General features: G+C 61.3%; 10 protein-coding genes across 10 annotated transcripts; 7 read left to right on the top strand and 3 right to left on the bottom strand.

Annotated features, from left to right (window-relative positions):
• Positions 1 to 116: 116 nt before the first annotated feature.
• PAN0_009d3752 (uncharacterized protein) lies at positions 117 to 3,229 on the top strand (the record flags this gene model as incomplete). Its single annotated transcript, XM_014800712.1, has 4 exons — positions 117 to 362; positions 802 to 1,006; positions 1,344 to 1,516; positions 1,628 to 3,229. The coding sequence occupies 4 exons, from the start codon at positions 117 to 119 to the stop codon at positions 3,227 to 3,229; spliced, it is 2,226 nt and encodes a 741-aa protein (XP_014656198.1).
• A 771-nt stretch (positions 3,230 to 4,000) lies between these two features.
• Positions 4,001 to 9,862, top strand: PAN0_009d3751 (nuclear export factor; the record flags this gene model as incomplete). The annotated part of the gene is made up of 1 exon (XM_014800711.1): positions 4,001 to 9,862. The coding sequence occupies one exon, from the start codon at positions 4,001 to 4,003 to the stop codon at positions 9,860 to 9,862; it is 5,862 nt and encodes a 1,953-aa protein (XP_014656197.1).
• Positions 9,863 to 9,985: 123 nt separating this feature from the next.
• PAN0_009c3750 (uncharacterized protein) lies at positions 9,986 to 11,098 on the bottom strand (the record flags this gene model as incomplete). The annotated part of the gene is made up of 1 exon (XM_014800710.1): positions 9,986 to 11,098. One exon carries the CDS (start codon positions 11,096 to 11,098, stop codon positions 9,986 to 9,988), a length of 1,113 nt encoding a protein of 370 aa, XP_014656196.1.
• Positions 11,099 to 11,499: 401 nt separating this feature from the next.
• Positions 11,500 to 15,240, top strand: PAN0_009d3749 (ARM repeat-containing protein; the record flags this gene model as incomplete). The annotated part of the gene is made up of 1 exon (XM_014800709.1): positions 11,500 to 15,240. One exon carries the CDS (start codon positions 11,500 to 11,502, stop codon positions 15,238 to 15,240), a length of 3,741 nt encoding a protein of 1,246 aa, XP_014656195.1.
• Positions 15,241 to 15,732: 492 nt separating this feature from the next.
• PAN0_009d3748 (insert subdomain of RNA polymerase alpha subunit) lies at positions 15,733 to 16,843 on the top strand (the record flags this gene model as incomplete). Its single annotated transcript, XM_014800708.1, has 2 exons — positions 15,733 to 16,014; positions 16,085 to 16,843. The coding sequence occupies 2 exons, from the start codon at positions 15,733 to 15,735 to the stop codon at positions 16,841 to 16,843; spliced, it is 1,041 nt and encodes a 346-aa protein (XP_014656194.1).
• A 1,223-nt stretch (positions 16,844 to 18,066) lies between these two features.
• On the top strand, positions 18,067 to 19,944 carry PAN0_009d3747 (alcohol oxidase; the record flags this gene model as incomplete). Its single annotated transcript, XM_014800707.1, has 1 exon — positions 18,067 to 19,944. One exon carries the CDS (start codon positions 18,067 to 18,069, stop codon positions 19,942 to 19,944), a length of 1,878 nt encoding a protein of 625 aa, XP_014656193.1.
• Positions 19,945 to 19,997: 53 nt separating this feature from the next.
• Positions 19,998 to 21,475, bottom strand: PAN0_009c3746 (uncharacterized protein; the record flags this gene model as incomplete). Its single annotated transcript, XM_014800706.1, has 4 exons — positions 19,998 to 20,104; positions 20,205 to 20,274; positions 20,346 to 20,690; positions 20,849 to 21,475. The coding sequence occupies 4 exons, from the start codon at positions 21,473 to 21,475 to the stop codon at positions 19,998 to 20,000; spliced, it is 1,149 nt and encodes a 382-aa protein (XP_014656192.1).
• A 407-nt stretch (positions 21,476 to 21,882) lies between these two features.
• On the top strand, positions 21,883 to 23,319 carry PAN0_009d3745 (MFS general substrate transporter; the record flags this gene model as incomplete). The annotated part of the gene is made up of 1 exon (XM_014800705.1): positions 21,883 to 23,319. One exon carries the CDS (start codon positions 21,883 to 21,885, stop codon positions 23,317 to 23,319), a length of 1,437 nt encoding a protein of 478 aa, XP_014656191.1.
• Positions 23,320 to 23,340: 21 nt separating this feature from the next.
• PAN0_009c3744 (glutamine-dependent NAD+ synthetase with GAT domain-containing protein) lies at positions 23,341 to 25,703 on the bottom strand (the record flags this gene model as incomplete). Its single annotated transcript, XM_014800704.1, has 2 exons — positions 23,341 to 25,609; positions 25,690 to 25,703. The coding sequence occupies 2 exons, from the start codon at positions 25,701 to 25,703 to the stop codon at positions 23,341 to 23,343; spliced, it is 2,283 nt and encodes a 760-aa protein (XP_014656190.1).
• Positions 25,704 to 26,158: 455 nt separating this feature from the next.
• On the top strand, positions 26,159 to 26,748 carry PAN0_009d3743 (uncharacterized protein; the record flags this gene model as incomplete). The annotated part of the gene is made up of 4 exons (XM_014800703.1): positions 26,159 to 26,208; positions 26,267 to 26,355; positions 26,430 to 26,613; positions 26,688 to 26,748. 4 exons carry the CDS (start codon positions 26,159 to 26,161, stop codon positions 26,746 to 26,748), a joined length of 384 nt encoding a protein of 127 aa, XP_014656189.1.
• Positions 26,749 to 26,778: the final 30 nt, after the last annotated feature.

The raw sequence follows: 26,778 nt of genomic DNA, 5'->3' as shown, positions 1-26,778 counted from the left end.
CTTGGACAATTGTCTGATGCGGCGATCCCCGGTTTCCCCTTGACTAGACTCGGGCTTGAGCTCACTTGGAACGGTGAGCGGCGGAGAAGCGGGCGGACGAGACGTGCGGGGGAGCAATGGCCGTCACGGCGGCTGAGCGGACGGACGGGCATTCGGCCGTGCTGACCTTGAATTTTCGCACGCTCCAACGCAGCATTTCCAACTCCTCTCGACGTTTCGCCGATTCCTATTCCCCGCCCGCTTGCTCTTCTTCCAACCTCCTCAGTTACTCTAGCGCCTACAGGACTGGCATTGCTCCGTTGCGGCTTCAAACCGCGGGCTTCCAGGAACGGGCCATCTTGGGCCTTCGCCGTGTTGTCGCGGTACGCGCTCTTGAGCTCTGCTTACGATCGCGGCGGAGTTGAGCGGGCCATTTTCTTAGACTGCAGGCTTTTTTGCACAGTTGAGCTTCGCATTTGTTGGGCGCGGATCTTGGTGTCGCCTCGCTTCCAGATCACAGCAGGACTGCACATGCCCAGACCAACCCCGCCTGCAAAAGCGAGCCCATCTCCAGCGCTGGCTGCAGCCCTGTGCAGTCATGCTGTACCCGCAATGGCGTGGCGAGTACTGTAGCTCGGCTGCAACAAAGCTCGCGATTTTCGTTTGCTTTTGCCGAGCAGATCCATGGCTGTGGTCCTCTTCCCCCGCCCTCGTCATGCCAAGACAATGGGGGCATGAATCCGCGATCGCACGTCGCCCACCCTGATCAACGTCGGCCTCTGCCCCTCTGCCTGTTTCCGAGCGTCGCCGCGTGGCATCCAGTACACATCTGCTCCCCTGATCCAGAGCCCTCGAGAGTTCCTGGATCGCCGTCGACGCCGAGGCGCTCTCGCAATCTTCCAACCCTCAGCCCATTTTTCGCCTTGCTCTCGTCTTCCCGCTTTCCCGCCAGTGGGCATTCGCAAACCTGATCTGGCCGCCTCGCCGTTTAGCCGGCCTTCCAAAGGCGGAACAGCGCGCGGAGCACGTCAGCACTGCTGGACGCGACTCTTTTGCTATCGCTCTGCGTACCCTCATCAACCGATGACAGATGCTGCTCCACTCCCTTGTCTTGCCTTGGAGCAACGTGAAGCGCCCCGAATGAGCTGAGGTGGGCCCATCGGATCTCAGCGGCTTCTTCTCATTGGTTCGCCCCGGATCCTGTGCGCGCCTCTCGGGGTGCATACAGCAGCGCCCTGACTGCATGTCTCTCCTCCTGCACGGCCGCATGCTCCTCGCCTACTCGCGCCACGCCGCTCCTCGCTCGCTTCTCGATGGGGCCTCGACTGCAGACGCCATGCTGCTCCAGGGCTAGACGAGTGCAGCTGACTACGTTCGCCGTGCTCGCCTCCCCAACAGCCTTTGCCCGCCTGACAACGTGGATGCGGTTGGCTCAGCATCCCTCCTGCACCCCGCTTTCGTCGCTCCTGGTACCCCCGCATTTGCAATCCGACCCCATTCCTCGCTCCCTCCTCAAGGTATAAAGAGGTCGTTGCAGGTTTGCTTATCGTCATCTTCCTTCCCTCGTCCTTTCCCCTTCAGGCCACTCTTCCCCCTTCTGTCGTGACTCTCTCCTCCACGCCTCTCTCACATCTCTCTACCCACGCAGCGCTTCGTCCCACAAACAACTACTTCACAGCAAGCGATTGTATCAGGCATCATGTCTTCGCCCTACTACAACAACCGCAGCCAGGGCGACTCTCCCGACTCGGCGTCGATCGAGAAGAAGGATGACTCGCGCCTTGAGGACGGCGTCATCATGGCACCTGTGCTGACCGCCGGTACCACTGCTGCCGACGCTGTCGCCACGACCATCGAGGACCCCAAGGAGACGGCGCGCCTGATCCGCAAGCTCGACTGGCACGTGCTGCCCATCTGCTCGGTGCTCTACCTCTTCTCGTTCCTCGACAGGACGGCCATCGGCAACGCGCGTGTGCTCGGCATGGAGAAGCAGCTCAAGCTCACCGACCACGAGTACGCCGCCGCGCTCTCGGTCTTCTTCGGCCTCTACTGTCTGCTCGAGGTGCCTTCCAACCTGGTGCTCAAGAAGATCGGCGCCAAGCTCTGGCTGCCCATCATCGTCGTCGTCTGGGGTCTCGTCATGCTCGTCACCGGCTTCTCCAAGAACTTCGAGTCGCTCCTCGCCTTCCGCATTCTTCTCGGCGCTGCCGAAGCTGGTCTCTTCCCCGGTGTCTCGTACTACCTTACGATCCTGTACCCTCGCAGGTCGATCCAGCTCCGTATCGGTCTCTTCTTCAGTGCGGCCACCATCGCTGGTGCCTTCGGTGGTCTCCTCGCTTTCGGCCTTGCCAAGGCCAAGTCGGGAGACTACCAGGGATGGTCGTTCATCTTCTTTGTCGAGGGTGCACTTACCATTGTCGCCGGCATTGTCGCCTACTTTGTGCTCTTCGACGGCATCGAGAAGGCGCCCTTCTTGACCGAGAGCGAGAAGGTGTACATGAGCGACCGCGTTCAGTTCGACGGCAACGACATCCCGATGAACGACGAGTTCGCCTGGAAGTTTGTCTGGGCCGGTCTCAAGGACTGGAAGACGCTCTTCACGCTGATCTGCTACGTGACGACCATAACGCCGCTCTACTCGATCGCGCTGACGCTGCCCTCGATCCTGAAGAACTCGCTCAAGTACAACGCCATCGACTCGAACCTGTACACCGTGCCCGTGTACACCGTTGCTGCCGTGACCGTGGTGATCTTCGCCTACTCGTCGGACCGCCTCGGTATTCGCTTCCCCTTCATCTGCCTCGGCACCCTCATCTCCGGTATCGGCTGGGCGCTGTCGCTCCACTTCAGCAACAGCCACCCCAAGGTGGCGTACGGTGCGCAGTTCATCTCGGCTGCTGGTTCGTACGCTGCCTTCCCCGGTGTGGTTGCGTCGTTGACCCAGACGATTGGTGGTAAGACGAAGCGCTCCGTCTGCATCGCTATCATCGTCGGCTTTGGTGGTCTGGCCGGTACCATCTCGAGCAACATCTTCCCCAAGAAGCAGGCTCCTTACTACCACCGCGCGCACTACATCAACATCGGCATGAACGCCGTCGCCTTCTCGTCGGCACTCGCCTTCGCCGGCCTGCTCCACCTTGCCAACAAGCGCAAGCAGCGCATGATCGACTCGGGCGAGGCCGCTCGTCTGTCCAAGGAGGAGATCGCCGACATGGGTGACGAGTCGCCTTACTTCAAGTACCGCTACTAGACGCCCGCTCGGCCTCGTATAGACGGACGATGGCTTCGCTGCTGGGTCCGCTTTCGCCGCTCCGCATCACGACTCTTGACTTGCGCTTCCATGTATGATTAGTGGCTCTTCGGCAGCGTCCCGGAGAGCATTGGGGATAATGAAGGTTACGACTGTCATCATCGATCTTTTCCAAGGGTGTGCGCCATCACGTCTGACTGCAGTGACCGATGTGGCATGGCTTGGTCATAGGTTACTGTGTTGAGGAGAGCTGGCGGTTTCGAGAAGAGCTGATGGTGGTGTTCAGGAGGGAAGGCTGAGCACAGGAGTCGGGACCAAACGCGACGTGGAAAGAAGAAAGCGAGCTGAGTCGTGCAGGGGAGGGCCGAACTGCGCAACGACAACAAAGGGAGCAAAGAGGACGAATCGTTGATAACGAAGTGGGCGTAATCGAGGGAGTGAGATGAAGTGTCCCACTCCAGACGGTATCATACGCGGCAACGCGAATTTGTTGCCGAAAGGTGGCGACAAACGTTGCACTACCGGCCCTTCATGTGCGGGACTCGAATTGCACAAACATGACCTCGTTTCTGCACCGAATCAAACTCGTCGTGTCATCATCTAGTCTGTGCGCTTTGATAACGCCTGTGTAGCAATCATCATCATCATCACCATGTACATGCATGATCAGCGAGATTTCTGCCTGCAAGTGCGATACCATTACAACATGGCTGAGGACGACAAGAGAATCTGCTTCAGCTGGCTGATGACCTTGCCAATCTCGATGTCATCATGGTCGACCGCAGCAAAGGGTCCTTGCGCTTGTTGAGGGATGACACGATGATGGAGGTCAAGCTTGATAAAGACGTCAGACGGCCAAGGTTGACATTTCCGACTCCCGAAATTCGCCGAATTGAGCCGGTGTGTGAGTTCGTGTCCGAGCGCAAAGACCATCCGTCCGCGTGTCGTCTCCTCATCACCAATCCCCTGCAACACAGCCGCTCGTTCAAGGCTGCAGCGGTGTCCATCATGCAGCAGCAAGGTGCGGGCTCGGGCTCGGGCTCAGGATTCGGCTCCGCCTTCGGCTCTGCGGCCGGTTCCGGATCTGGCTTTGGGTCTAGCTCCGCCTTTGGGTCTAGCTTCGGTTCTGCTTCGGGATCCAAACCTGGATTCGGGACCGGCTCCGGTCAACCTACACCAGGTGGTGGTGGCTCAAGCTTCGGCTCTTTTGCCCGACCACAGCCTCCATCAGTATCGACAAGCAGCGCGCCGCCCAACACCTTCTCTCGACCTCCTTCCGGCCCCAGCAATGTACCGTCTGCCTTTACCTCCGGCTTCTCGCAAGGCGGGCAGCAGCAGCCAGGCTTCGGACGTCCTCGACCCTTCACCAGCAGACCGCGACCACAGTTTCAGCAGCAATCATCTTTCGGCAACTCGCGCCCTGTCAACTCGGGGCAATTTCACCAGGGACAGGGGCAGGAGCAACAACAGTCACCGTTCGGGAACCGACCAAGACCCTTCACCGCACGGCCATCAGGCCCGGGAGGCCCTGGACAAGAGGGTAGACCGCCAATGTCCGGATCGTTCCGTGGCGGTAGAGGCGCTAGTGTTGCGCGGCCCGGCAGGCCATTCGCGTCAAACGTGGATGCCGACGGCCAACGAGGACCGACAGACGCAAATGCAAATCTAGCAGGCGCCAGCGGAAATGTTTACCAACCTAGACCTCGACCAAGACCATTTGCTAACAAGTCGACCACCTTCAACACACAGCCTTCTGCGACGTCATCAGCTTTCGGTGGTCAGTCGGCTGGACAAGCACCCGCACCTCCTTCTGCCTTCGGCGCTGCTGCCTCCTCTCAGAATGCCTCAGCCCCAGCTCCCAAACCCGCACCAACGTTTGGGTTCGGGCAGCCGAGTGGATCTGCCTCTGGCATACCGCAAAGTAATGGCTTTGGTCAAAGCTCTTCTGCGTTTGGCTCCTCTTCAGCCAATCCCACCCCTGGCTCTCCATCACCATTTGGGGCACCACAGGGAGCCGCACCGGCCTCTGCCTCTGCTTTCGGCGCGAGTTCGTCCGCCTCCACTTTCGGCTCGTCCTCTTCTTCCGCCTTTGGAAGCAGCCCCAATTCAACCGCGTTCGGCTCAGCACCGGCCGCAAGCCAAGCCAATCTTGCTCCTGCCACCACTGCTGCTCCGGCTCCGTCTCCAGCCGCATTAGCTCCGCCGTCCAGCTTTGCTCCTGCTCCCACCAACACTGCGCCGACGAGCTCCTTCTCCAACTTTCTCCGAAAAGATCGCACCGGAACTTCGACTCCAGCTGAAGGGTCCAGATCGCCGTTGCCAAGCGTCAGCTTCGGAAACAAGGGCGCGGAGGACGAGGATGAGCTGCGCAAGAAACGTTTTGAGGACGCTCCCAAAGTGGGCAACCGCTTCCTCGAGATGAAGGGCGGAAGGGAAGCTCTTCGCAATGCCTACATCAAGTCCGGCGTGCTTCCCGACCCGGACAAGCCGACCGACCTCGCCTTGGCAGTCAAGCTCGTCGGAACATGCCAGGACATGTGCCCCGAGTTTGAGCGCGAAGAACGAGAGTTTCAAAAGGAGCTCGACCCGCTCGAAGTATACCCGGGCACCGACCGAGTCGATCCGCGCATCGCCGTCAAGATCTACCGTCGCCCCGCCGCTGGTCGCGAGCTGCCGCTGCCAGAAGACGTGCGCCCGCCGCCCGTCCTCAAACGCACCCTTGACTACCTCTTCCACGACCTTCTCCCGGCAGATCCCAACGACCCACGATTCACGGCTGTCCAAGGCTTCCTGTGGAATCGAACGCGAGCAGTGCGACAGGACTTTATCGTGCAGAGCGAAGGCGGTGCCATCGCCATCGAATGCCACGAGCGCATCGCAAGGTACCACATCCTCTGTCTGCACTGGCGAGGCGGGCCCGGCGCAGAGGGGTGGAGCGAGCAACAGGAACTCGAGCAGCTGCGCAAGACCATGCGCAGTCTCATCGAGTTCTACGATGACAATCGCCGAAAGTCAGCCACGGGCGCAGGCGCCGTTGTCCAGCCATCTCCCAACGAGGCTGAGTTCCGCGCATACAATCTCCTGCTCCACCTTCGAGATCCCGAGACGCTGCGCGAAGCCGAGCTCTTACCCGGCGACATCTTCCGCGCCCCTGCTGTGCAGACTGCGTTGAATCTGCGCCAGCTGGCACAGCGTTCCAACAACCTCGAGAAGCGCGGTCAGCCGAGAAACACCGAGGCCACGCTCAACTTCTTCTCCAAGTTCTTCGCCGAGCTGCGCAAGCCGAGCGTCAACTATCTCATGGCCTGTCTGGCGGAGAATTCGTTCAGCTCCGTGCGCATTGGTGCGGTCAAGGCTATGGGTAAAGCGTACATGGCGCAGCACAGGGGTCTGCCGATCGATACAATGCGCCATGTGCTGGCCATGGACTCCGACGAGCAGGTGATCGCTCTATGCACGCATCTTGGTCTCGAGTTCGAGTACGACGGACAGACGCCTGTGGCTGTCAAGATCCACAAGACCGCGACGGTCAACGAGGACAAACCGCTCGTCTCACCATTCAGCGCGACGATCGTCGAAGCGAAACGTGGCTCGTGGAAGAGCGCCGACGTGATCGACGGCCGTGCGTCGGGGGCAGGTGCGATCTTGCCGAACACGCAGAATGCAGCGCAGGGCTTCGCGCCGATGCCATCCATGGCGAAGCCGGCACCTGGTCCCACCTCATCCAGTCTGGACTTCAAGGCGCCGTCTCAGGCGGCGAGCAGTCTTGGCTCGACCAGCATGCCCAAATTCGGCCAGTCGATCGCAGGACAAGGTGCCCAGGGCACCTCGGCATTCTCGGCGTCTTCTCCATCGAAGCTGTCTGTCGCCGCCACCAGCTTCATGCCTTCCGCATTCGGCTCGGGTTCGAGCAGCGCCCCGTCGACAGCCGCACCGGCGAGCTCGTTTGGCGGCTTTGGTGGGTTTGGTGGCAGCAGCGCCACGAAGCAAGAATCGCCCACGAAGTCTGGCTTGCCGTCATTCGGGGGCTTCGGCAAAGAGCCTGCCACTGACTCAAAACCGACGGCCACGACTCCTGCGCCCGATGCCAAGTCCCCGCTCCCTTCGCTCGCGTCGGCCGACAAGCAGACGACGCCCTCGTCCCTGCCCAGCTTTTCGTTTGGTCAGCCAAGCACGAAAGCTCCCTCAGCTGCTGCGGCTCCTGACGCAAAGCCGGCCTCGCCTTTCACATTTGGCTCCTCGCAGGCCAAGGACACCGAGCCCAGCAAGACAACGATGCCGTCCTTCTTCCCTACATCGTCGAAACCTCAAGACAGCAAGACGGAAAAGCCCGGAGCTCCCGCATCACCTTCCAAGCCGGCCGATGCTGACGCTGTCTCTACGCCAGCCGCAACGTCTCAGAAGCGTCGCGGGTCTGACCCTGCTGCGGCCGCCGCATCTCGCGCCGCGGCTGCGGCAGTCGCCGAGGCAGAAGCCAAGGCGCGGGCGAAGCGCAAAGCAGCCGCACGTGCACAAGCCGTCGAGCGGGCATTCAAGACGCTTTCGAGCGAAGCGATCCAGTCTGCCGCCGCCTCGACCGCTGCTGCTGCGGTGGAGGAAGAGCGTGCGCGTCGCCGAGCCGCCTCGCGGCACGAGCTGCTGACACGTCTGAGCGACCGGATGTGGGCGCAGCTGGCCGAGGAGCGGGCGGCGGCTGCAGCGGAGGACGCGGCGCGCAAGGCAGCTGCGGAGGTCTTCCGCTCTCGAAGCGGGACTATGAAAACCTGGCAGCACTGGCGGGCCGCTCTGGAGGAACGACGCGATCGCGAGCATCAGAAACAGCGTCTGGAAACGATTCGCAGCGAGATCAAGCGGCGAAACGTCCTGGGCCGCATCCAGGCGGACTCGGGCGCATCCAACGGCTCGTCGCCAGGCACTCACGGCAAACGCGTGTCGATCTCGCAGTCGGTGCTAACGGGCGTACGACGCACGTCGGGGCGCGACGCGCAAGTCACCTCGCCGCAGAGGCGCAAGCTGGCAGGCGATCGATCCGCGCATGGCGATGATGCGGAGCTGTCGGCGCAGTGGACACGTGTGCGGCGGCAACGCGGCGAGCTGTGGGCCGAGGGATCGCTGCTGGATCGGCTTGCGGACCACATCGAGGAGCTGCTACTGCACTTCCGGCCTGCTGACCTGGACGGGCTGGTGGTGCTGTACTCTGGCGCGCCCGGTCAGCATGTCGCATCCAACTGGCTGCGCGTCAAGTTCGGCTTCTCCCCCTCATCGCCCGCGCCAAGCACAGATGGCGGTCGAGATGTGCTTGAGGTGGAGTTGGCGGATGGATCGCATTTGGCGCTGGTGGATGTTACTCGCAGCGGCGATGGGGCGACGCTCGACTCGATGGTACCGGCCGAGGAGGAGCACAGCCAGGTGGGACTCGTCGTGTTCGAGACCAATCCGAATGCTGCGCGAGCGAGCTCCTCGCAGCGACGCGCGATGGTCAAAGAGGACCGTAGCAGGCTCGAGGAGATTGCGCAGTCGCGCGTTGTCAAGCAGAGCCGTCTGGCGTGTCGCCTGCTGCTGGTGACGTGGGGCAGCTCTGACTCGCAGCCGACTCGAAGCGCGACGTCAGACGGTGCGATCGAGGACATCGAGATGGCTGACGGCACCGCCTCCGAGTCTGATGCCAACGACGCCGCTGCGAGTCTGTTCAGCTCACTTGGGCTGGATGCGTCCAAGGCGGTGCGTGGCACGGGAGGCGTGTACGCGGCCGCTCCGCACACGGGGTCGGCGGTGCTCTCGCGCGCCTTCGAGCGCATCGGGGTGCTGGAGCTCGCCGACGCATCGGTGTCGATCGAGAGCACGCTGACGACGCTGCTTCCGCGGGCGATGCCTGATCTGGCGCCGAGTTCTCACCTCGACGGAGCTCGGCGCGTGACGCTGGACGAAGTGGCGCGCGAGCTGGTGGACCAGTGGTCGCGCACGTGCGTACTGCTCTACGACCTCGTGTGTGCCTTTCCGCCCATCGTGCTATCGGGCACTTTATCGGCCAGAGCGGAGGAAGCAGCATGCAAGGCGCTATGCATCCTCAGCGCTCTGGTGAACTACGTGGTTCGTGCGATTGTTGTTCGTTGCGAGCTGACGCCGGATGCCGAGGTGGTGGAGATTGGGATTCCGACTCGCGGGAGGCTGGTGGAGATGGCGCTGGAGCAGCTAGAAGCGCTACCGGAGAGCGTTGCGGAGCAGAGGGAGGGGTTGCGGTACCGGATGCTGTCGACACTACCGGAGGGGGGGTTGGAGGCGACGGTGGCGCATGTGAACCGGATGCATGTCGAGGGGATGTTGCGGATTGCACTGGGCGCACTCGAGCGCGTGTGGATTGCGCCGCTGGATGGCGCGGATTGGAAGGCAGCCGTGGAGGGTATGGCGAGCTTGTGTGCGGCAGCGGTGCGCGAGGTGGCAGCCGAGACGAGGAGGATCGCCAAGGATGCGCGGGCTGCAGGCGCAGGTGGGGCCAAGCGCATGCGCAACGATGCTTCACCACCGAGCTCGGTGCACGAGGATGGGAAGGAGACGGGAGGAAGCGCAGTCGACCAGCTCCGACAGCTCATTGCACGCACAAAGCGGTTCCTCGACACACCATCGCACGCATAGACACGATCGCAATCCTTTTGTTTGTACACCAATCAGGTGCCGCTTGGGCAGGCTCGATGCAACCTTCTCTCACACACACGCACGCATAGTCCGGCTGTAAGCAATGAAATTCCAAGCGTAAGATCACCAGTGGTAAGCCCAACCGCCTCTGCCGCGGCTTGCATCCCTGTGAAGATCCCAGTCGGTTCGAATGCCCGCACTAGCAAAGGGGACCTTTCTAACCTGCTGTTTAGCCTGTTCGACCTTTTCGTCCACATTGTACTTCTGACGGAGCTGATCGGTCTTGTTTTTGGCGCCTACGCGGGTGTAGATCCAGTTGATGAAGCGACGCGACATCCAGCGCGGGAGCAGCTTGTCGACGATCGCGGCGACGGGGAAGAGGCCGTAGACGAGCGTGGTGAGTGCGATCGAGACGGAGCGCAGTGCGAGCTCGGGCACAATCACGGGCACGGGCAGTAGCGCCGCTCCTCGTGGAGAGGCCGAGGTGAGCGAGAACGAAAACAGACGGAACGTCGGACTGCCAATACCCACTTGGCCGCGAACGACAGAGGGAAGGGTGACCCAGAGACGGAAGTAGCCATCGCCCGTCTCTACGGGAATGCGACATTTGTAGGTACCGAGAACGCGGGTGGTGGAGGACGAGTCTTCGGAAGTGGACTGTGTGCGAATCTGCTTGTCGATCTTCTCCTTGCGCTTGGTGGCGATATGCCGCGTCTGCTGCGACTCTAGCGAGGTGGACGAGTCGGTCTTGCTAAGCGTGCTCATTTCGTACTCGTTCGAAGCGCCACGCTGGGGCTTTTCGCCATAATCCTCATCCTCCTGCTGCTGCAGCGAGAGCGACACCGACTCGGCCTGGGTGTCCTTCCACCCCGCGCGCCCCGCAGGCGTCACATCCCAGCCCTTCTTGGTGGCAACGCCGAGATAGCCCGCCGCATTCCATCCGACCGCACCGGCGATCCAGCCCTTCTGCACGAGCTGCACGTTGGTGTTCTTGACGATCTCGGCGATCTGACCTGCCGAGACGGACTCGAGCTGCTTGCGCGCGTCGGCCGAGTACGCCTGTGCATACACGGAGAAGGTGAGGTACGTCTCGGGCCCGCGGTAGAGCAGCACGCGCGGATTGTGCAGCGTGATGGAGTAGGCGATGTTGTTCTGCCACACCGTGGTCGTCGACGGACTGAACACCGAGAAGACGGAGCGGAAGAACATCTTGACGTACGAGACCGGGTCGACCATGGTATCAAAGTGAGCGGCGGTGGTGGATGGACAGCAGAGGCGAGATGGTGGTAAAGAGCTACAATTGCGGCGACTCTTTCACGTCTTCTCGCCTGGCTGGGATATGCAGTGTGACGTGAGGCCGAGCTCTCACACTGTCACATCGACGCAAGGGAGGCGGGGATAAAACCTAACAGCGTGAAAGTTTTTGGACCCTGAAAGCGGCTCGAAAATGAAAGCGCGGCGAGGTGGAAGAAAGTCGCGGCGTTTCGCTGCGAGTCGCTCAGCTCGCTCAGCTCGCTCAGCTACTGTAGGCGCACGCACCTCCTTTCCCCTAAGAGCCCACTCCTCCTCCACACACACCACCACCTCCAGCTGGTGAGCAGCACTCTCACCCACCACTAGACAGCACCACCTGCCCCATGGTCGCCGCCGCTGCTGCGCTGGTCGCCTCCAGCGCAGCGTCTGGCTCCCCCGCAGTTCCCTCCGCCAAGGACGACTCGCAGGCCCAAGCATTGCATAGAGAGCGCGATAGGAAACGTCGCCAGCTTCGGGCAGCCAACGTAGGCGTGTGGTCGGCCGGTCCAGCTCCACCCGCCCAGTCGCTCGACTCGAACCTCAAAAAGAACACCGCCTACGTCAAGCGGGCAAAGCAGAGCATCGGTCACGATGCGCGCGACCAGCTCCTCAAAGATCTGCCCCAGCTCAATCTCGAAAAGTACCTCCAGGAGCTCATCCAGGCCGTGTCCGAAGCACTCACCCGCTGCGTCACTGCAAAGGACTGCATAGCTGCCACAGAGATCATATCCGCCTTTCACGCACGCTTCGGCCCCACCACCTTCAGCGAGCCTCTCACCACCTCGCTCGAGCACGCCCTCGCTCCTCCTTCCAAGACTCTGTACCAGAGCGCCACCGCAGAACAGAAGGAGAGGGACGAGGCAGCTCGAGTCGCGCGTCAGAAGCCCTTGCTCCGCGTCACAGCAGAGCTTGCCCTCGTAGACGCCCTCGGTCACACCCGCGACGCACCCACAGGCTCCGACTGGCTCTTCAGCATCATCAAAGCCCTCTTGGCAACGGACAAGGACCACGCAAACGTCCCCTTGCTCATTTCCCTCCTCAAAGGCTTGGGGCAGTCCCTGCTGTCTCCGGCAGCGTCCTTCACCAAAGATGACAATTCACTCCTCGCAGACAGGGCCAGTGGAGCACTCACCATCGGCGATGCAGTAGACATGCCCGCCATTGCAGCACTCGATCCCGCCTCTGCGCCCCTCGTGACGCCGGACATGCAGGCAAAGTTCCGCAAACTCTTCGAGACCTACTTCCAGACCCTCGCTCGACGCGTCGTCAAGGAGCATCAGCGGCTCCAGGACCAGGATCGCAAGAACCACGAAGCCTACATCCGCTCCGGCGAGATCTTTGAAGACCGCCAACAGAACTACGAGCGCATGACAAAGAGCTTCGAGCGCGTCCGCGAATGGGCGCGCATCCTCTCCGATCTGCTCGGCGTCGACATGCCCGACCTCGAATCCTCCGCTTCCGCCACCACCGCCGTCGGCTTGGGCGTCAACCTCGAATCCAAGTCCGCCTTCGAACGCGCAGACGAAGAGTTTGCCTCAGATCAGAGCCCTTGGGAAGACCAGGACTCGCAAAAGTTCTACGAGGACCTTCTCGATCTCGGCGACATCATCCCACCCTCCATCTTGGCGCAGACAACCGGCATCAGCGCCGCCTCATCCGCCAACCCTGACAAACACGACGCCGGAGAGGATGGCGCAAATCGCGCAGAAGAAGAGAAAGCATCGACAGCAGCCAGCACGCCCCAGCTCGACGCCGACGCGGGCGACGAGGCCATGAACGCAGGCCCGGCCGCGCAGCTCGCAACGCTCATGGCCAAGCTGCCCGACATGACAAATCGCAGCATGATCGACAGTGCCGCCGTCGATTTTGCCTTTATCGCCACAAAGCCAGCACGCAGAAAGCTCGTCAAGCATCTCGCTTCGCTGCCCCGCAACCGCATCGACCTCGCTCCCTACTATGCGCGACTCGCCGCCACCCTGTCTCGCTACATGCCCGACATCGGCGCCGGCCTCACCGCGCTCCTCGAGGACGAGTTCCGCTACCTTCAGCGCAAGAAGAACGCCGACCTCACCGAGACGCGCGCCAAAAACGCCCGCTTCATCTCGGAGCTCACCAAGTTCAAGGTGACACCCACGCATGCCATTCTGCACTGCTTCAAGACGTGCCTCGAGGACTTTTCCGGTCCCAACATCGAGGTGGTCGCAACGCTCCTCGAAGGCTGCGGCCGCTACCTCTTGCGCACCGAGGACACCTCGGTCAAGATGCGCAGCATGCTCGAGATGCTCCGACGCAAGCGTGCGGCTGCCAATCTCGACTCGCGCCAGCTGCTGCTTCTCAACAATGCCTACTACCAGTGCAACCCGCCAAAGCGCAAAGCCATCGAGCAGAAGTCGCGCTCGCCGATGGAGCTCTACATTCGCCATCTCATCTACCACCTGCTCGCCAAGAAGAGCGTCGACACGGTGGTGCTGCAGCTGCGTAAGCTGGCTTGGGACGATGCCATCGTGCATGGCTGGCTCAAGGACGCCTTTACGCGCGCCTGGCGTATCCGCTACTCCAACATTCACCTGCTCGCCATCCTCGTGTACGATCTGGACCGTTTTCATCCGTCGTTTGCCGTGGACGTGATCGACCAGGTGCTCGAAAACATCCGCATCGGCATGGAGGAGAACATCTTCAAGCACAACCAGCGCCGCGTCGCCACCGCGTGCTATCTCGGCGAGCTGTACAATTACCGCCTCGTCAACAGCGGCATCGTGTTCGAGCAGCTCTGGTCCATGGTCACCTTCGGTCATGCCAAGGGGAGGCCCTGGCCGGGTCAGGTGGCACCCCTCGATGCACCGGACGACTACTTCCGCATCCGCTTGATCTGCACGCTGCTCGACACGTGCGGCGTGTGCTTCGACCGCGGCTCTCTGCGCAGGAAGCTCGACGACTTTCTGGTGTTTCTCAACTTTTACGTTCTGTGCAAGCAGCAGCCGCTGCCCATTGATGTCGACTTTACGCTCACCGAGACGCTCGAGGCGCTGCGTCCGGAGCTCAGGTTCAAAAAGACGTTCGGAGAGGCCGCAGCGGCGTTGGAAGAGATGATGGCAGCCAACAGGCAGCTAGCGCCGCAGGCAGAGGCCGAGGCGGAGGAGGAGAGCGATGGGAACAGCTCGGATACGCGCAGGCAGGGCAGCCGGGCCGACGCACACGAGGCCAGTGCAACGCGAGGCTCGGAAAAGCGCAGGAGGAACCAGGCTCGCAACCAGGCGGCTTCCGACGCGTCTGACAGCGATAACTCGAGCGATTCTGGCTCGTCGTCGTCGTCTGGGTCCGACTCGTCCGAATCGGCGTCTTCCTCCTCGTCGGGTGATTCGGACGCCTCGGACAGTGACGCGTCGGACTCTGGCTCTTCGGACGTCGACGATTCGGACGACGACGAGGCAGCAGCCGAGCGCCATCTGCAGGACCAAGAGCTTGCGGCACGCAGGGAGGCGGACGACGAGTTCGACCGCGAGCTCGCGCGAATGATGGTCGAATCCAGCGCACCTTCCGCCGCCACAGCGCAATCCTCCGTCGGCGCTTCGACTTCGCAACGGCCGCATGCATTCTTCTCTCGTGCCGCGCTCGCCTCCAGTGGGGCCGGCTACGGCCATGCGCATTCGCACGCGCACGCGCACGCGCACGCCTCCGGGTCCAGCCTGTCCGAGATCGGACTGCCCATCAAAAAGAAGGCGGCCGAACAGGCGGACGGTGGTGTCGAGGTCGAGGCAGGTTCGCATATGAAGTTCTCGCTGCTCTCCAAGAAGGGCTCCAAGCAGGTCACGCACGAGGTACACGTGCCCGCCACCGCTTCGATCGCCATCAACACACGCACCAAGCAGCTGAAAGAAGAGGCGGAGCGCAGACAGCTCAAGCAGCAGATCTTGGCGTACGAAAGATCGTCCGAGTCGCAGCAGCATTCGGGCCTCCAATCCCAGGGTGTCCTGCGTCGCCAGCAACCGCAGCCGCAGCCGCAGCACCACCACAGGGAAGAACCGGCCAACAGGGCTGCCAGCAAGGGCGACGATTTCAAGATCTGGACCAGCCATGGCTTCTAGCCGCCGGTTCCAATGAAAGCACTACCAATCAGCTGTGCGTTTCAGTGTGTGTCTGCTGTAGCGAAGCGTGGAGTCTATGCCAAACGTCCCCCAAGAGCAGGTGTAGGAGGCGGAAAAATGACAACGTGTTAGGTTGGGGGACTGGATCACGTGATGTGCGCTTCTCCAGGGTTGGCTGGCTGGGAATCTGGAATCGGTGAACCCTCGCGCTCGCGCCCCGTCGTTGGCATTCCTTCTCACCACCTTGCTCACGCCACGCTTGCGGCACATCTCCACCCTCATCCGTACGCCGAGACACCACACGCAGGATCATTTGCCAACTGCACGCTCAGCATACACAGGCAATCTCGAGTGTGGCTTTCGACAGCACCAAGCCCACTTGCGAATCCGACCAACGCGGTCTTGTGGGGGGATCCACGGCGCACGCCTGCACTTTTTGGCGATCGCAGCCCAACACGGCCGGATATCGCCAGCGCAGGCACATAAGCAAAGATGAACGGATCGTCGGCGCGGTACGACGTGACGGCGCAGCGGCCCAAGATTACGGTGCGACAGCTGAACCGGGACCGTGCGAACTTTATCCTGGAGAATGTGGATCTGTCGTTTGCCAACTCGCTGCGGCGCATCATGATTGCGGACATCCCCACGGTGGCGATCGACATGGTCGAGATCCGCAACAATACGACCGTGCTGCCGGACGAGTTCCTGGCGCATCGGCTGGGTCTCATCCCGTTGCTCAGCATGGACTGCTCCAAGGCGCTTGTTGACCACAGGGTAAGTCGAACCCCCACTTTACTACTAGATTTTACCTTTGATGCTGACTTTGTCTGGGTTGGGGGGATAGGATTGTGCATGCGAGGATGGATGTGACCGATGTTCGGTGGAGCTGACACTGCGCGCACGCTGCACGACGCGCGGGAACCTCGAGGTGACTTCGCGCGACTTGATACGCTCGGACTCGATCGAAGGTGCACAGATGTACGACGACGACGCTATGAACGAGCCTGCCGCACCTAAGCATCCGGACTTTGGTCGGCCGGTGGGACACGATGGATCGATGGCGCCCATCATGCTGGTCAAAATGTCCAAGGGGCAAGAGCTCGACATCCGGTGCATCGCGCGCAAAGGATTCGCCAAGGAACACGCCAAATGGTCTCCCTGTTCCGCGGTGGGGTTCGAGTACGATCCGCACAACGCGCTGCGCCACACCACGTACTGGTACGAATACGACGCCAAGCAGGAATGGCCCGAAGGACCCAATGCCGAGCTGGAGGAGCCGCCGCAAGAAGGTGCGCCGTTCGACTACAACAAGAAGGCCAACCGGTTCTACTTTGACGTGGAGAGCAGCGGCTCCATGCATCCCGCCGAGATCGTCGAAACGGGCCTCGGGCTGCTCGAGTACCGCGTGGCACAGATCGTGCAGGAACTGAGTATGATGGACGAACAACCGGGTGCGGGCGCGGGCGGGATGGAGAACGGCATCATGGACCCGTACGGTGCACCTGCAGCTGGGGCTAACGGTGGGTATGACAACGGCGCGGCCGATATGAATGGCTACCAGCCGCCCCCCGTCAACCCTTATGCAGCGAGCGGATGGGATTGATGCCACGCACTCCAGACGCTGTATACGCTACCACAAAAAATCGCGAATCCGATGTACTTTTAACCGCTCTTTGCTGCGGATAGAACGACGCTTCGAATGTATGCGCAAGCATGGGCGTAGGCCAAAAGCGTAAAGTGTTTGATCGTAGCAGACAGACAATGCCCACTTTTCAATGACTCTGTTACACCGTCAAAATGAGACGAAATCCGAAAAAAAAAACAATATTGATGGATTTGGTCGGGCTCGAAAGTCCGAGAGAAGCCAGATTCGGCGGGGGGGCGGACCGAGGGATTTGCGTTCTGAGACGCGACTGTGCGATGATGCAACGCTGTTGCGGCGCTGGCCTTTTCGGCGCGAACGGAAAAAAAAATCCTTGGCGACCGGCTTTCTTTTTTTTCGATTTTTGTTTGCTCGCCAACCGAACGTCCGACTGAAAGCCAAATTCGGCAAGTCCAGGAACCGCTTGGAACCACTTCATATCCGACCGCGCCACATGGCGACACCCTCCTAACTCCATGCACACTTTTCAACACCTCACAGGATCACACACAAATACCGCAACGAGCCGATGAACGAGCCTGGATGTTTGACTGGGGATGCAGAGTGACCGGGATGAATAGGGGCGGAAGGGGGGTCGGGACTCGGAGGGGGTCAAACCGACAGCAGTGAAACCGAGCCGTCTCGTTTCAAGACGCGCGGAACTCCGAACCCCCTTTTGCGGATCCCGCTGCCCGGCGTGCTTGCCGGTGCTTGCAGGGCAAGTGGGACCAGCACGGCGACATCATCGTCGCAATGGGGCCGCTCCCGAAACGGCTCGCTTGTACGCCACCGGTCATGTTGCTGCATAGAGCGGGAGGGACAGGGAACTCCGCAGACCGCCTTCTCGACGGAAAACAAAATCGCTGCATGAATGCGCATCCAGCACTTTGATCAGGACCCTCCCTCCACCGCGAGCCGGGCCCTTGGTGCATGCTCACACACGGCAAGTGTGAGCGCTGTTCAGCATGAGCCCGGACGCTGTCGCTCCGCCTGCTATCCAGTAGCGATGTACCCTCCAGCTGCCTGGTCGGAGAAACGCATAGGGTCTCATCACGATGCCCCCGGCCTGTCGTATAAAGCGCACCTTGGCCCGGGATGAATGAGACGATCCCGCATACATCCCAGCTAAGCAACCTCCCCCTCCTATTACCCTTCCTTCACTCTCCGGGATTGGCAGCAAGACCATGCAACTCTCTCCGTCCTTTACGGCGCTGGCGGCGCTTCTCGTCTGTGCATCGTCCGCGTTCGGCGCAATCGTAACCGACGCCAACAGCCTGTCGGGCCGGAGCTACGACTACATCATTGTGGGTGGCGGTCTCGCGGGCCTCACGGTCGCCAACCGGCTCTCTGCCAACTCTTCCACCTCGGTGCTCGTCATCGAAGCCGGCAATGACGACCGCAACAACGCGGACGTCTACAACGTGGACAACTACGGCAAGGCATTCGGCACCGACCTTACCTGGCACTTTACCACGGTCCCGCAAATCGGTGGGCGCACCAAAGCGCCGCTCGGCGGAAAAACCCTCGGTGGCTCGACGAGCATCAATGGCGCTGCGTGGAACCGCGCCTCCCGCGCGCAGTACGACGCGCTTGGTGGGCTTGTGGGCAGTTCCGGGTGGAGCTGGGATGGCTTGTTGGGGTACATGAAGAAGAGCGAGAACTTTATCGCGCCCACTTCGGCCCAGCAGGCAGCGGGGGCACGCTACGATGCAAGTGTACATGGGAGTGGGGGGCCGTTGGAGATCGGGTTTTCGCAGATCCGCAACCAGCGCCGCTCGGGCGGGGCATCGCAGGAGTGGAGACGAATGTTCATCGGCCCGCAACAGGCGGCTTTCATCGCGGCGATCGGAGAGACGCTGGGAGTGCAGCATGTAGACGACCAGTGCGCGGGCAGTGCCAACTCGGTCGCCTACACCCCGAACTCGATCGGCACCAACGCAAGACGCACCAGCTCGGCTTCGGCGTACTATACTCCCGTCCAGGGGAGGGAGAATTTGACCGTGCTGACGGGCACTCGAGCACGAAACCTTTTGTGGGGTGCACAGTCTGCATCGGGATTGGGTAGTTCAGGTGTGGTGGTGCAGCAATCGCACGATGGCAACTTGGTCACGATCAATGCGAAGCGCGAGGTGGTGTTGGCTGCGGGTGCGCTGAACACCCCCACGCTGCTGCAGAGGAGCGGGGTGGGCGCCAAGGCGGATCTGGACTCGATCGGCGTCGACCAGAAGCTCGCCCTCGACGGTGTAGGCAAGAACCTGCAAGACCAGACCATGACCACACTCGGTTCGCGTGCCAACGTCAACTACTCGGGCGGTGGTCCCTCGGCCGCGATCGGGATGCCCAACGTCAACCAGGTGTTTTCCAACGCCACTGCCGTGCGCAGCTACATCTCGTCCAACCTCAACGCCTGGGCTGATACGTTGGTTTCGGCGGGCCATGTGGCGAGCAAATCCGGCCTGTTGGCACAGTGGACCAGCGCAGTATCGCTGATTTTCGACCAGGCCGCACCGATCGTCGAGATGTTCTTCGACACGGGCTACCCAGCCAACTCGTACGGCATTGATCTCTGGACGTTGCTCCCCTTCTCGCGCGGCTCCGTACGGGCTACTTCGGGCAACCCGTTCGATGCACCGCGGGTGGATCCCAACTACTTTGGTCTGCCCATCGACATGGATATGCAGGTCCAATCGCTACGTGCCGCCCGCCGCGTTCTCAAGAACTCCCACCTCCGCAGTCTGACGTACAATGGCGAGACTACGCCTGGGTTCGGGCTCATCCCGGATGGGCCCAATTCGGGATCGTATGCAAAGTGGCGTGCGTGGATCCTGGGAACCCTCCAAGGGGGTGGATCGGGCTTCTCCGCCGTGAGCCACCAGTTGGGCACCGCCGCTATGGGAAGCAAGCAAAACGGCGGCGTCGTCGATGGAAACTTCAAGGTGTACGGCACCACCAATGTGCGCGTTGTCGATGCGAGCGTCGTCCCCGTCCAGCTCTCGGCCCATTTGAGCGCATCGCTCTACGGTGTTGCTGAAAAGGCTGCCGACGCCATCTTGGCCAAATAAGATAGATAGAAGCAAGTGTACATGATTTTATACCACGCAGAATTCCCAGCAGCCTAGGTGGAGCCCCGAGTGCGCTTGGCGGAAGAGAGGGAGGTGGAGGGCTTCTTGCGCTTGTGACTCGATGCGGGCGTGCTGTCCTCGTCGTCCGACTCTTGGATCTCTGCAGCAGGCAAGTGAAGAGAGAGAAGGGGGGGGGGGGGGGGGGGGGAGCGTCAGTGGATGAGGTAAGAGGTGGGTGTGGGGGAGGAGGGCGTGCATACCTGGATCGTCGTCGTCGTCTTCGTCGTGCGACTCTTCAAAGTCGTCATCGTCCTCGTCGTCCTCGTCGTGCTGTCGCGTGCAGTGGGGCCGAGTAAGTCTGTGCTTTTTGGGGCGATGGCCCGGGATTGCGCCATACTTACATCTTCAAGCAGGTACGACAGGCCCACATCCGCGCCCTCATCGCTGCTCTCCTCTTCGTCGTCTTCCTCGCCGTCATCTTGGCCGTCATCTTGGCCGTTCTCTCCCGCTACACTGCCGTCTTGCGCTTCCGCGTCTGCATCTTGTTCCTCCTCGTCGTCGTCTTCGCCCTCGTCGCCGTCGCCGTCGGCGTTACTGTTATTGTCGTTGTGGTCGCCAGCATCGTGTGGGGCATGCTCGGGGGCTGCGTCGTGCTGGCCGGCCTTGGACGCTGCAGCGGGGCTAGAGTCGGCTGCTTGTACGCTTTCTGTCATCGTGAGAATCCTGGCCGGGGGCGATGCAATGTGCTAGCAGTCGAAGATGTGCTAGGGCAAGAAGGATCGAGGTGACCAAAAGTGGAGAAACGCCGAAAGATGATCCGAGCGTCGGCGCAAAATCTAACACCTGCGAATTTTCGAGCTGCATTGTGTTGCACCGCCTCAATGTAGTGTCAGCGTTTGCGTACCTGTCTCTGCTCCGGACCCTGCAGGATAGCCTTTTGCACCTCTTGGTCATCCTTTGTCGGCCAGGGCGTTTGTTTCGCCCATTCAACATGCTGCTCTCTCATAGACGTGTACCTCTTGTCGGTCCACACCTCGTCGTCGAGTACCGTCTTGAAGATCTTGGCCGCCTCGACCTTGTCCTTATCCTGCCGCTCCGGCTCCAACCTGGGGATCTGCTTTGCCTTGACGCCCTTTCGCTTTGGCTCGGTGTACTTCTTCCCGCCCTTGTGGTTGGCGTACCTTCGCGCACGGGTGTAGCCCATCTGGATGAACTTGCGCGCCATGTCGGCGCCCACAAAGTCGTCCTCGTCTAGATACGCACGAAAGGCGGCCAGGAGTGCGGTGGACGAGGTGCGTGCAGCAGCAGGGTCTTTGAAGCGCCACGAGGGGAGAAGCTCGGACTTGTACGGCTCGACCATGAGCACGCCCTGCTCGCCGACGCCCGTGCGGTAGAGCCAAGGATGGGTGCGCAGACACAGCGAGGCGTACGGCAGATCGTAGGGGAACTTGGAGGATCCGCCTGCAAGCGGTTTAGATGAAGAAGCATGCTTTTGGGATGATGAGGACGAGGAGGAGCGTGTGGAGACCATGCTGAGCAGACGTCGGTGCGCCATGGACGAGAGGCGGATGGTGGTGTGGGGCGAAGAGGGGGGATGCCGGTGTTGGTGTGGAGGTTTGGCTGGCGCGCGGTTGGGCGCGGCGACTAAGTCGGAATGAATGGGCGCTGACGGGCGCGGCTCTCGGCTATCCAAGCAGCAAATCTACGCGGTCAAACGGCAGCTCCAAGCCGGCACAACATTTCACCGGCAGCAGAAGTGCAGTCGAGGTTGGCACTTTTTGAGTTTTCGACTAGGCACACTCCGCTCGGCTGGCAGGCTGAAATGTCTTGGATCGGCGCCGACGCCCTCGTACAGCAGCCTCGGGCGAAGGCCAACCTTGAGCCTCCTCACCTCGTCGACATGCATCCTCCCTCCTGAACACCACCACCACCACCACCATGTCAGCACCACGTCGCGATGGCGACGAAACAACACCGCTGCTATCATCAAACTCGCGCACGAGTCACGATGACCAGCAGGCGCCCGTTCGGAGCGCGACACCGCTGCCGCGCAAGCAGCTGTTCGTGCTGTGTCTGATGCGCATGACCGAACCCATGTCATTCACGGTAATCTTCCCCTTCGTCAATGCGATGCTGCGCGCCAACCTGCCGGCGTCGGTGCCCGACTCGCAGCTGGGCTACTACGCGGGCGTGGTCGAGTCGGCGTTTGCATTCGTCCAGTTCCTCACCATCTTCTTCTGGGCACGCCTCTCGGACCGCATTGGCCGCAAACCCGTCCTCCTCATCGGCCTTCTTGGCTCCTTTTTGTCGGTCAACGCGTTCGGGCTCGCACGGACTTTCCCACAGATGGTCTTGGCGCGGTCCATCGCGGGATTGATGAACGGCAATATTGCTATTCTCAAGAGCGTGTTGGCCGAGATCACGGATGAGACCAACCAGGCGCGCGCGTTTAGCCTCATCCCGCTGTGCTTTGCGGTGGGCAGCATCGTGGGGAATGGTCTGGGCGGGTGGCTGGTGGGTGTGGGCGAGGGAGCGTGGTGGAAGGCCCATCCGTTTTGGCTGCCATGCGCCGTAGCCAGCTCGTTTAATCTGTGCGCCATCGTCCTCGGCAGCTTCTTTCTCCAGGAAACCTTACCCAAGCACAAGCGAACCGCGCACAAAACCGCACAGCGCGCTGGAGCTAAGGACGAGGATGCGCCGATGTCGATTCGGGCGTTGTTGGGGGATGTGACGATCCGCCGGATCCTGTCGACGCAGTTCTGGCTCAACTTTCTCAACGCCTGCCATGCTGCGCTGCTGCCGCTGTTCTGCTATACGGCCATCGCGCACGGGGGGCTGTCGCTAAGCTCGTCGGACATCGGCTCGATCCTAGCCACCAATGGGGCATTCACCATCTTTATCCAGCTCATCGCCTTCCCGACCCTCGAGCGGAGGTTGGGTGGACCGGCACCCGTGTACAAGCGCGTCACTGCCGCCCTACCCCTCGTATGGGTCTGCTTCCCCATCGCTCACATTGTCGCCAGCACGACCGGGTCCAAGGCAGGCATTGTGGCCGTGTTGTTGGTGGCGATCGTGCTGCGCGGCGTGAGCAACATGTCGATCGTATGCTCGAGCTTGCTCGTCAACAACGCCGCCCCCACCCGGGCTAGCTTGGCCACGCTCAATAGCGTCAGTCAGATGGCCGGGTGTTTGAGCCGCACCATCGGACCGACATTCAGCACCTCCTTGTTCGCCTACTCCACGTCGAATCATGTCTGGGCGGGTCAGTTTAGCTGGGCGGTCATGTGGGCCATCAGTGCCACGGCCTGGCTCGTCACGCTGCGCATCCAAGCCCCCGCCAAAGCTGCATGGCGCAACCAACCGCGCGCATCATAGAATGCACCTGTATTCGGAAATCTACTCCTGCTTTCTAGCTTGCGATACGGGCGCAAGCCGCGCCACGAGCTCGTCGATCTTGCGGAACTGGAACGGAAACCGGCTCGGATACAAAAACGGTCGCAGATCGAAGCGGTTATCGTCCGGACTGTACCCTTCCGCATGATAGCTCGGGGTGAGTGTGGTCATCTTATGCCTGTTGCGCGCATACTCGAACCAGAACAGCTTGACCTTTTCCGCCACCTTTTCCGCCCCCAAAGTTGGGCCCCACTCTTGCAGCAGCTTGTTGAACATGCTGTAGGGGCCGCATTTGAGATTCTTGCGCAGCCGACCAAAGATGCTGAGCTCGTCGTACGTCATGCCCATATCGGCTTCGTCCGCCTGCACGTATGTCTCGGTGATCGGCTCGAGCTCGGCCGTGGGCACCGCGGTGAGGAACGACTCGAGGATGGGCAGGTCGAATGCACCCTGTGCATAGGCGATGAACGCTTTGAGATCCGTCTTGGAAATGCCGCCGATGGGGTTGATGTCCGCCGAGCTGCAGTCGTATTTCGTCAAATACCCGCGCAGAGACTCGTCGACATTCGCCGAGCCAAGGACGAGGAGGCCGCCCCAGGAGCCACGAACCCAGGGGGTGAGTTGGGCGAACATGTAGGCGAGCAGCATGCGCAGACGCGCCTGGATGTTCTGCAGCGCCAAGTTCTCAGCTGGCGTTCCGCCGTGCACGCGGAAGCGCGGCGTGGCACCCGTGACGGTGCTAAACAGCCCGACGATGGCGCGGATGACAACGTCCATGTCGAGGTCTACGTGGTACGCGCCAATGTCCGCCGCTAGCTGCTTGGCGCGCGCGCGCGTCTCGGCCGACGAGTTCTCGGTGCCCATGTAGCAGGTGACAAACACGCGGTTGCACAGTTCCTGCGGCGTGCCAGGCACCCACGTCGAGCCCTCCTTCTCGTTGCAGATCCGGCGAACGTCCGAGAGAACCTGCGCGCGCGTGTCGGTCGTCAACACCGACGCACCCCTTCGCGTTGTACTGGACTCGGGCTCGGAAAGCGCGGCGAGGACGAGCCTGCACATGCTGAACACGATCGTGGCGGTAGCGCACGAGTCGATGCCGCCCGAGAGCGGCACAAAGTAGCCCTGGGTGCGCGAGCGGCGCAGATAGTCCCACAGCCAGCACGCCGGTCCGAGCGCGATCTCCTCCTCGGGCGTGTGGTAGCGCACCTCGATCGGCTGGCTCAGCGGCGTAAAGTAGCGGCGATACAACCGTGCCGCATCCGCGCCTGCACCCTTTTCACCCTCTCGCTTCTGCCTGTGGTGCGCGGTGTCGGGAGTGGCGGTGCCGGGCGTCTTGGATCCAAACTCCTCGGACTCTCCCAGTTCGAAATCGACATTGACGCGCGGGCATCCAGCGCCGATCGACTCGCTCACCGCCTGCATGCCGCGGCTCTTGGCGCTACGGTGCGCACGCACATCGTCCAGATCCACCGTCGCCGAGATGACCTGCACATCGTCGAGCGAGAACTGCGAGCCCTGCGCCACGATGCTGCCATTCACCGCAATCAGCGGGCATCCGTCGTAGTACAACCGGTCGCCATCGCACCCTTGCTGGTTGGCGTACAGATAGATGCCGCCCAGCTTGAGCGTGGCCTCCTTGATGAGCTCCACACGTCGATACAGCTTCCGCAGCTCGTGGTGCGATGCCGACGAGTTGGTAAAGATCTCGACGCCGCTCAGGCCCTGTCGGATGTGCGGCGAGTTCGGAGTGAAAAGCTCCTCGCACAGCTCGACGCCCAGCACCGTGTCCCTGGTCTTGACCACCGCATCGCCAAACGGCACCGAATGCTGGTCGGTGATGTCGGCGACAACGCGCGGGAGCGTGAAGTCGTCCGTGTGGTTGGTGCGTGTCCAGGGGGTGAAGTAGCGCATCTCGCGGTAGTTGCCGTCGTTGGCGAGCCACATCTTGGGGCGGATGTGGAGGATCTTGCCATCGAGCAGGAGGAGGCGACAGTTGTAGAGCGTAGAGCGGTGGAGTACGGGCATGCCGACGTCGCACAGAATGCCGTGCGTCGCATCGGAGGCGAGGATCTCGGCCAGCACCTGCCACGAGTGCAGCACCGTGTCCGGCTCGAGAAAGTGGTCGAAGCAGCCGTAGCCGGGGATCTCGAGCTCGGGCCCGACGCGCAGACGCGAGCCTGCAGCCTTGGCCAGCCGGATCGACTCGAGGATGCGCTCGCGGTTGCCGTCAAAGTCCAGCGCCCACTGGTTGAGCGAGCACGTCGAGACGGTGCTGTCACATTTTTGGGAAGGGCGGGTTTAGTGTCATGCGCAGGTTGCAGTGCAGAGTGCGAAGGTCAGGGTCGTGCTTACATTGGCAGTCCCATCTTGATCGAGTGGTCTTCGTGGCGTGCCTGTCGCCGAAAGAGAAATGGGAGCACGGGTCGAGATGGAGGAGCTGAGCATGGACCATCGCATCCGAGACCCTTGCTGGATCTTCCGTCTGCCGATCTTTGACTCGACCGAAGCCAAATTTTTTGATGATGTGAGACCGTTATTAATCACAATGTGAGCCATTCTTCCACGTCAAGGTCGGACATCGTCATCGTGCGTAGATGCGGAGCTGCAGTTGCCCGGCGTACGAGTGTCCTCCACATGGCGACACACACCCGCCCACAGTCATGCCGCTGCGTTCTTCGCGAGCCAGGTACCGATCCTGAAGCCACGGATCCCGCTCGGCTGGATTTGAGTCATCTCTCTAGCTGTTGTTCTTTTGTTGATCCTGCTCGCCTGCTCGTTCGTTTGCTCCTAACCACCATCTCTCGTCTTTACCACAATCGCCATGTCAGCCGCCGACGAGGGCACGCCCAACGTGGCGTTCCAGAACGAAGCGTACGTCTCCCTCCCCCCCCATCTTTCCCTCAAATCATGCTGACCGTTGTGTGTGCAGTAAATATCCGGGTCAAACCACCGAGTTCCGTGGCCCTGGAGTATCCGCTGAGAACCCAGCCGGTGCCTTCCCCCGCGACCTGCGACAGCGTAAGACACCCCCCTCCCCCTCCCTCTATGCTCTTTCACTTTGCTGATCTGACTTGGCCTCGGACGTGCGATAGCCGACCCGGATCCGATCGAGGCACACCGCCCGCGCGCGACCATCTTCCAGTCGATCGAGAACCCCTACGCGCTGCAGGAGGCACTCACCAAGCTCGAATCGGGCCTCGACGAGGTCATCTCGCTCTTCCAGGCCGAAAAGAACACGCTCGCGCGCGAAGGCGGATTCACAAAGGGCAAACAAGGGTAAGCCCCCTCTATCCCCCACCTTGCCTCACATCCCTCACTTCCATTGGCTGACTTTTCCGGGTGTGTGTTAGAATCGAGCTTTTCGAGTCGTGGAAGCAGCAACTGGAACGCATCAAAGCCGGTCAAGAATAGCGCTTCCCCCACGCATAGCACGAAAATAAA

The sequence above is a fragment of the Moesziomyces antarcticus genome (genome assembly GCF_000747765.1).
Source record: "Moesziomyces antarcticus DNA, scaffold: scaffold_v10009, strain JCM 10317, whole genome shotgun sequence".
Taxonomy (NCBI): domain Eukaryota; kingdom Fungi; phylum Basidiomycota; class Ustilaginomycetes; order Ustilaginales; family Ustilaginaceae; genus Moesziomyces; species Moesziomyces antarcticus.
Note: the sequence above shows the minus strand (reverse complement) of the source record. Positions and strands in the feature narration are given on the sequence as shown.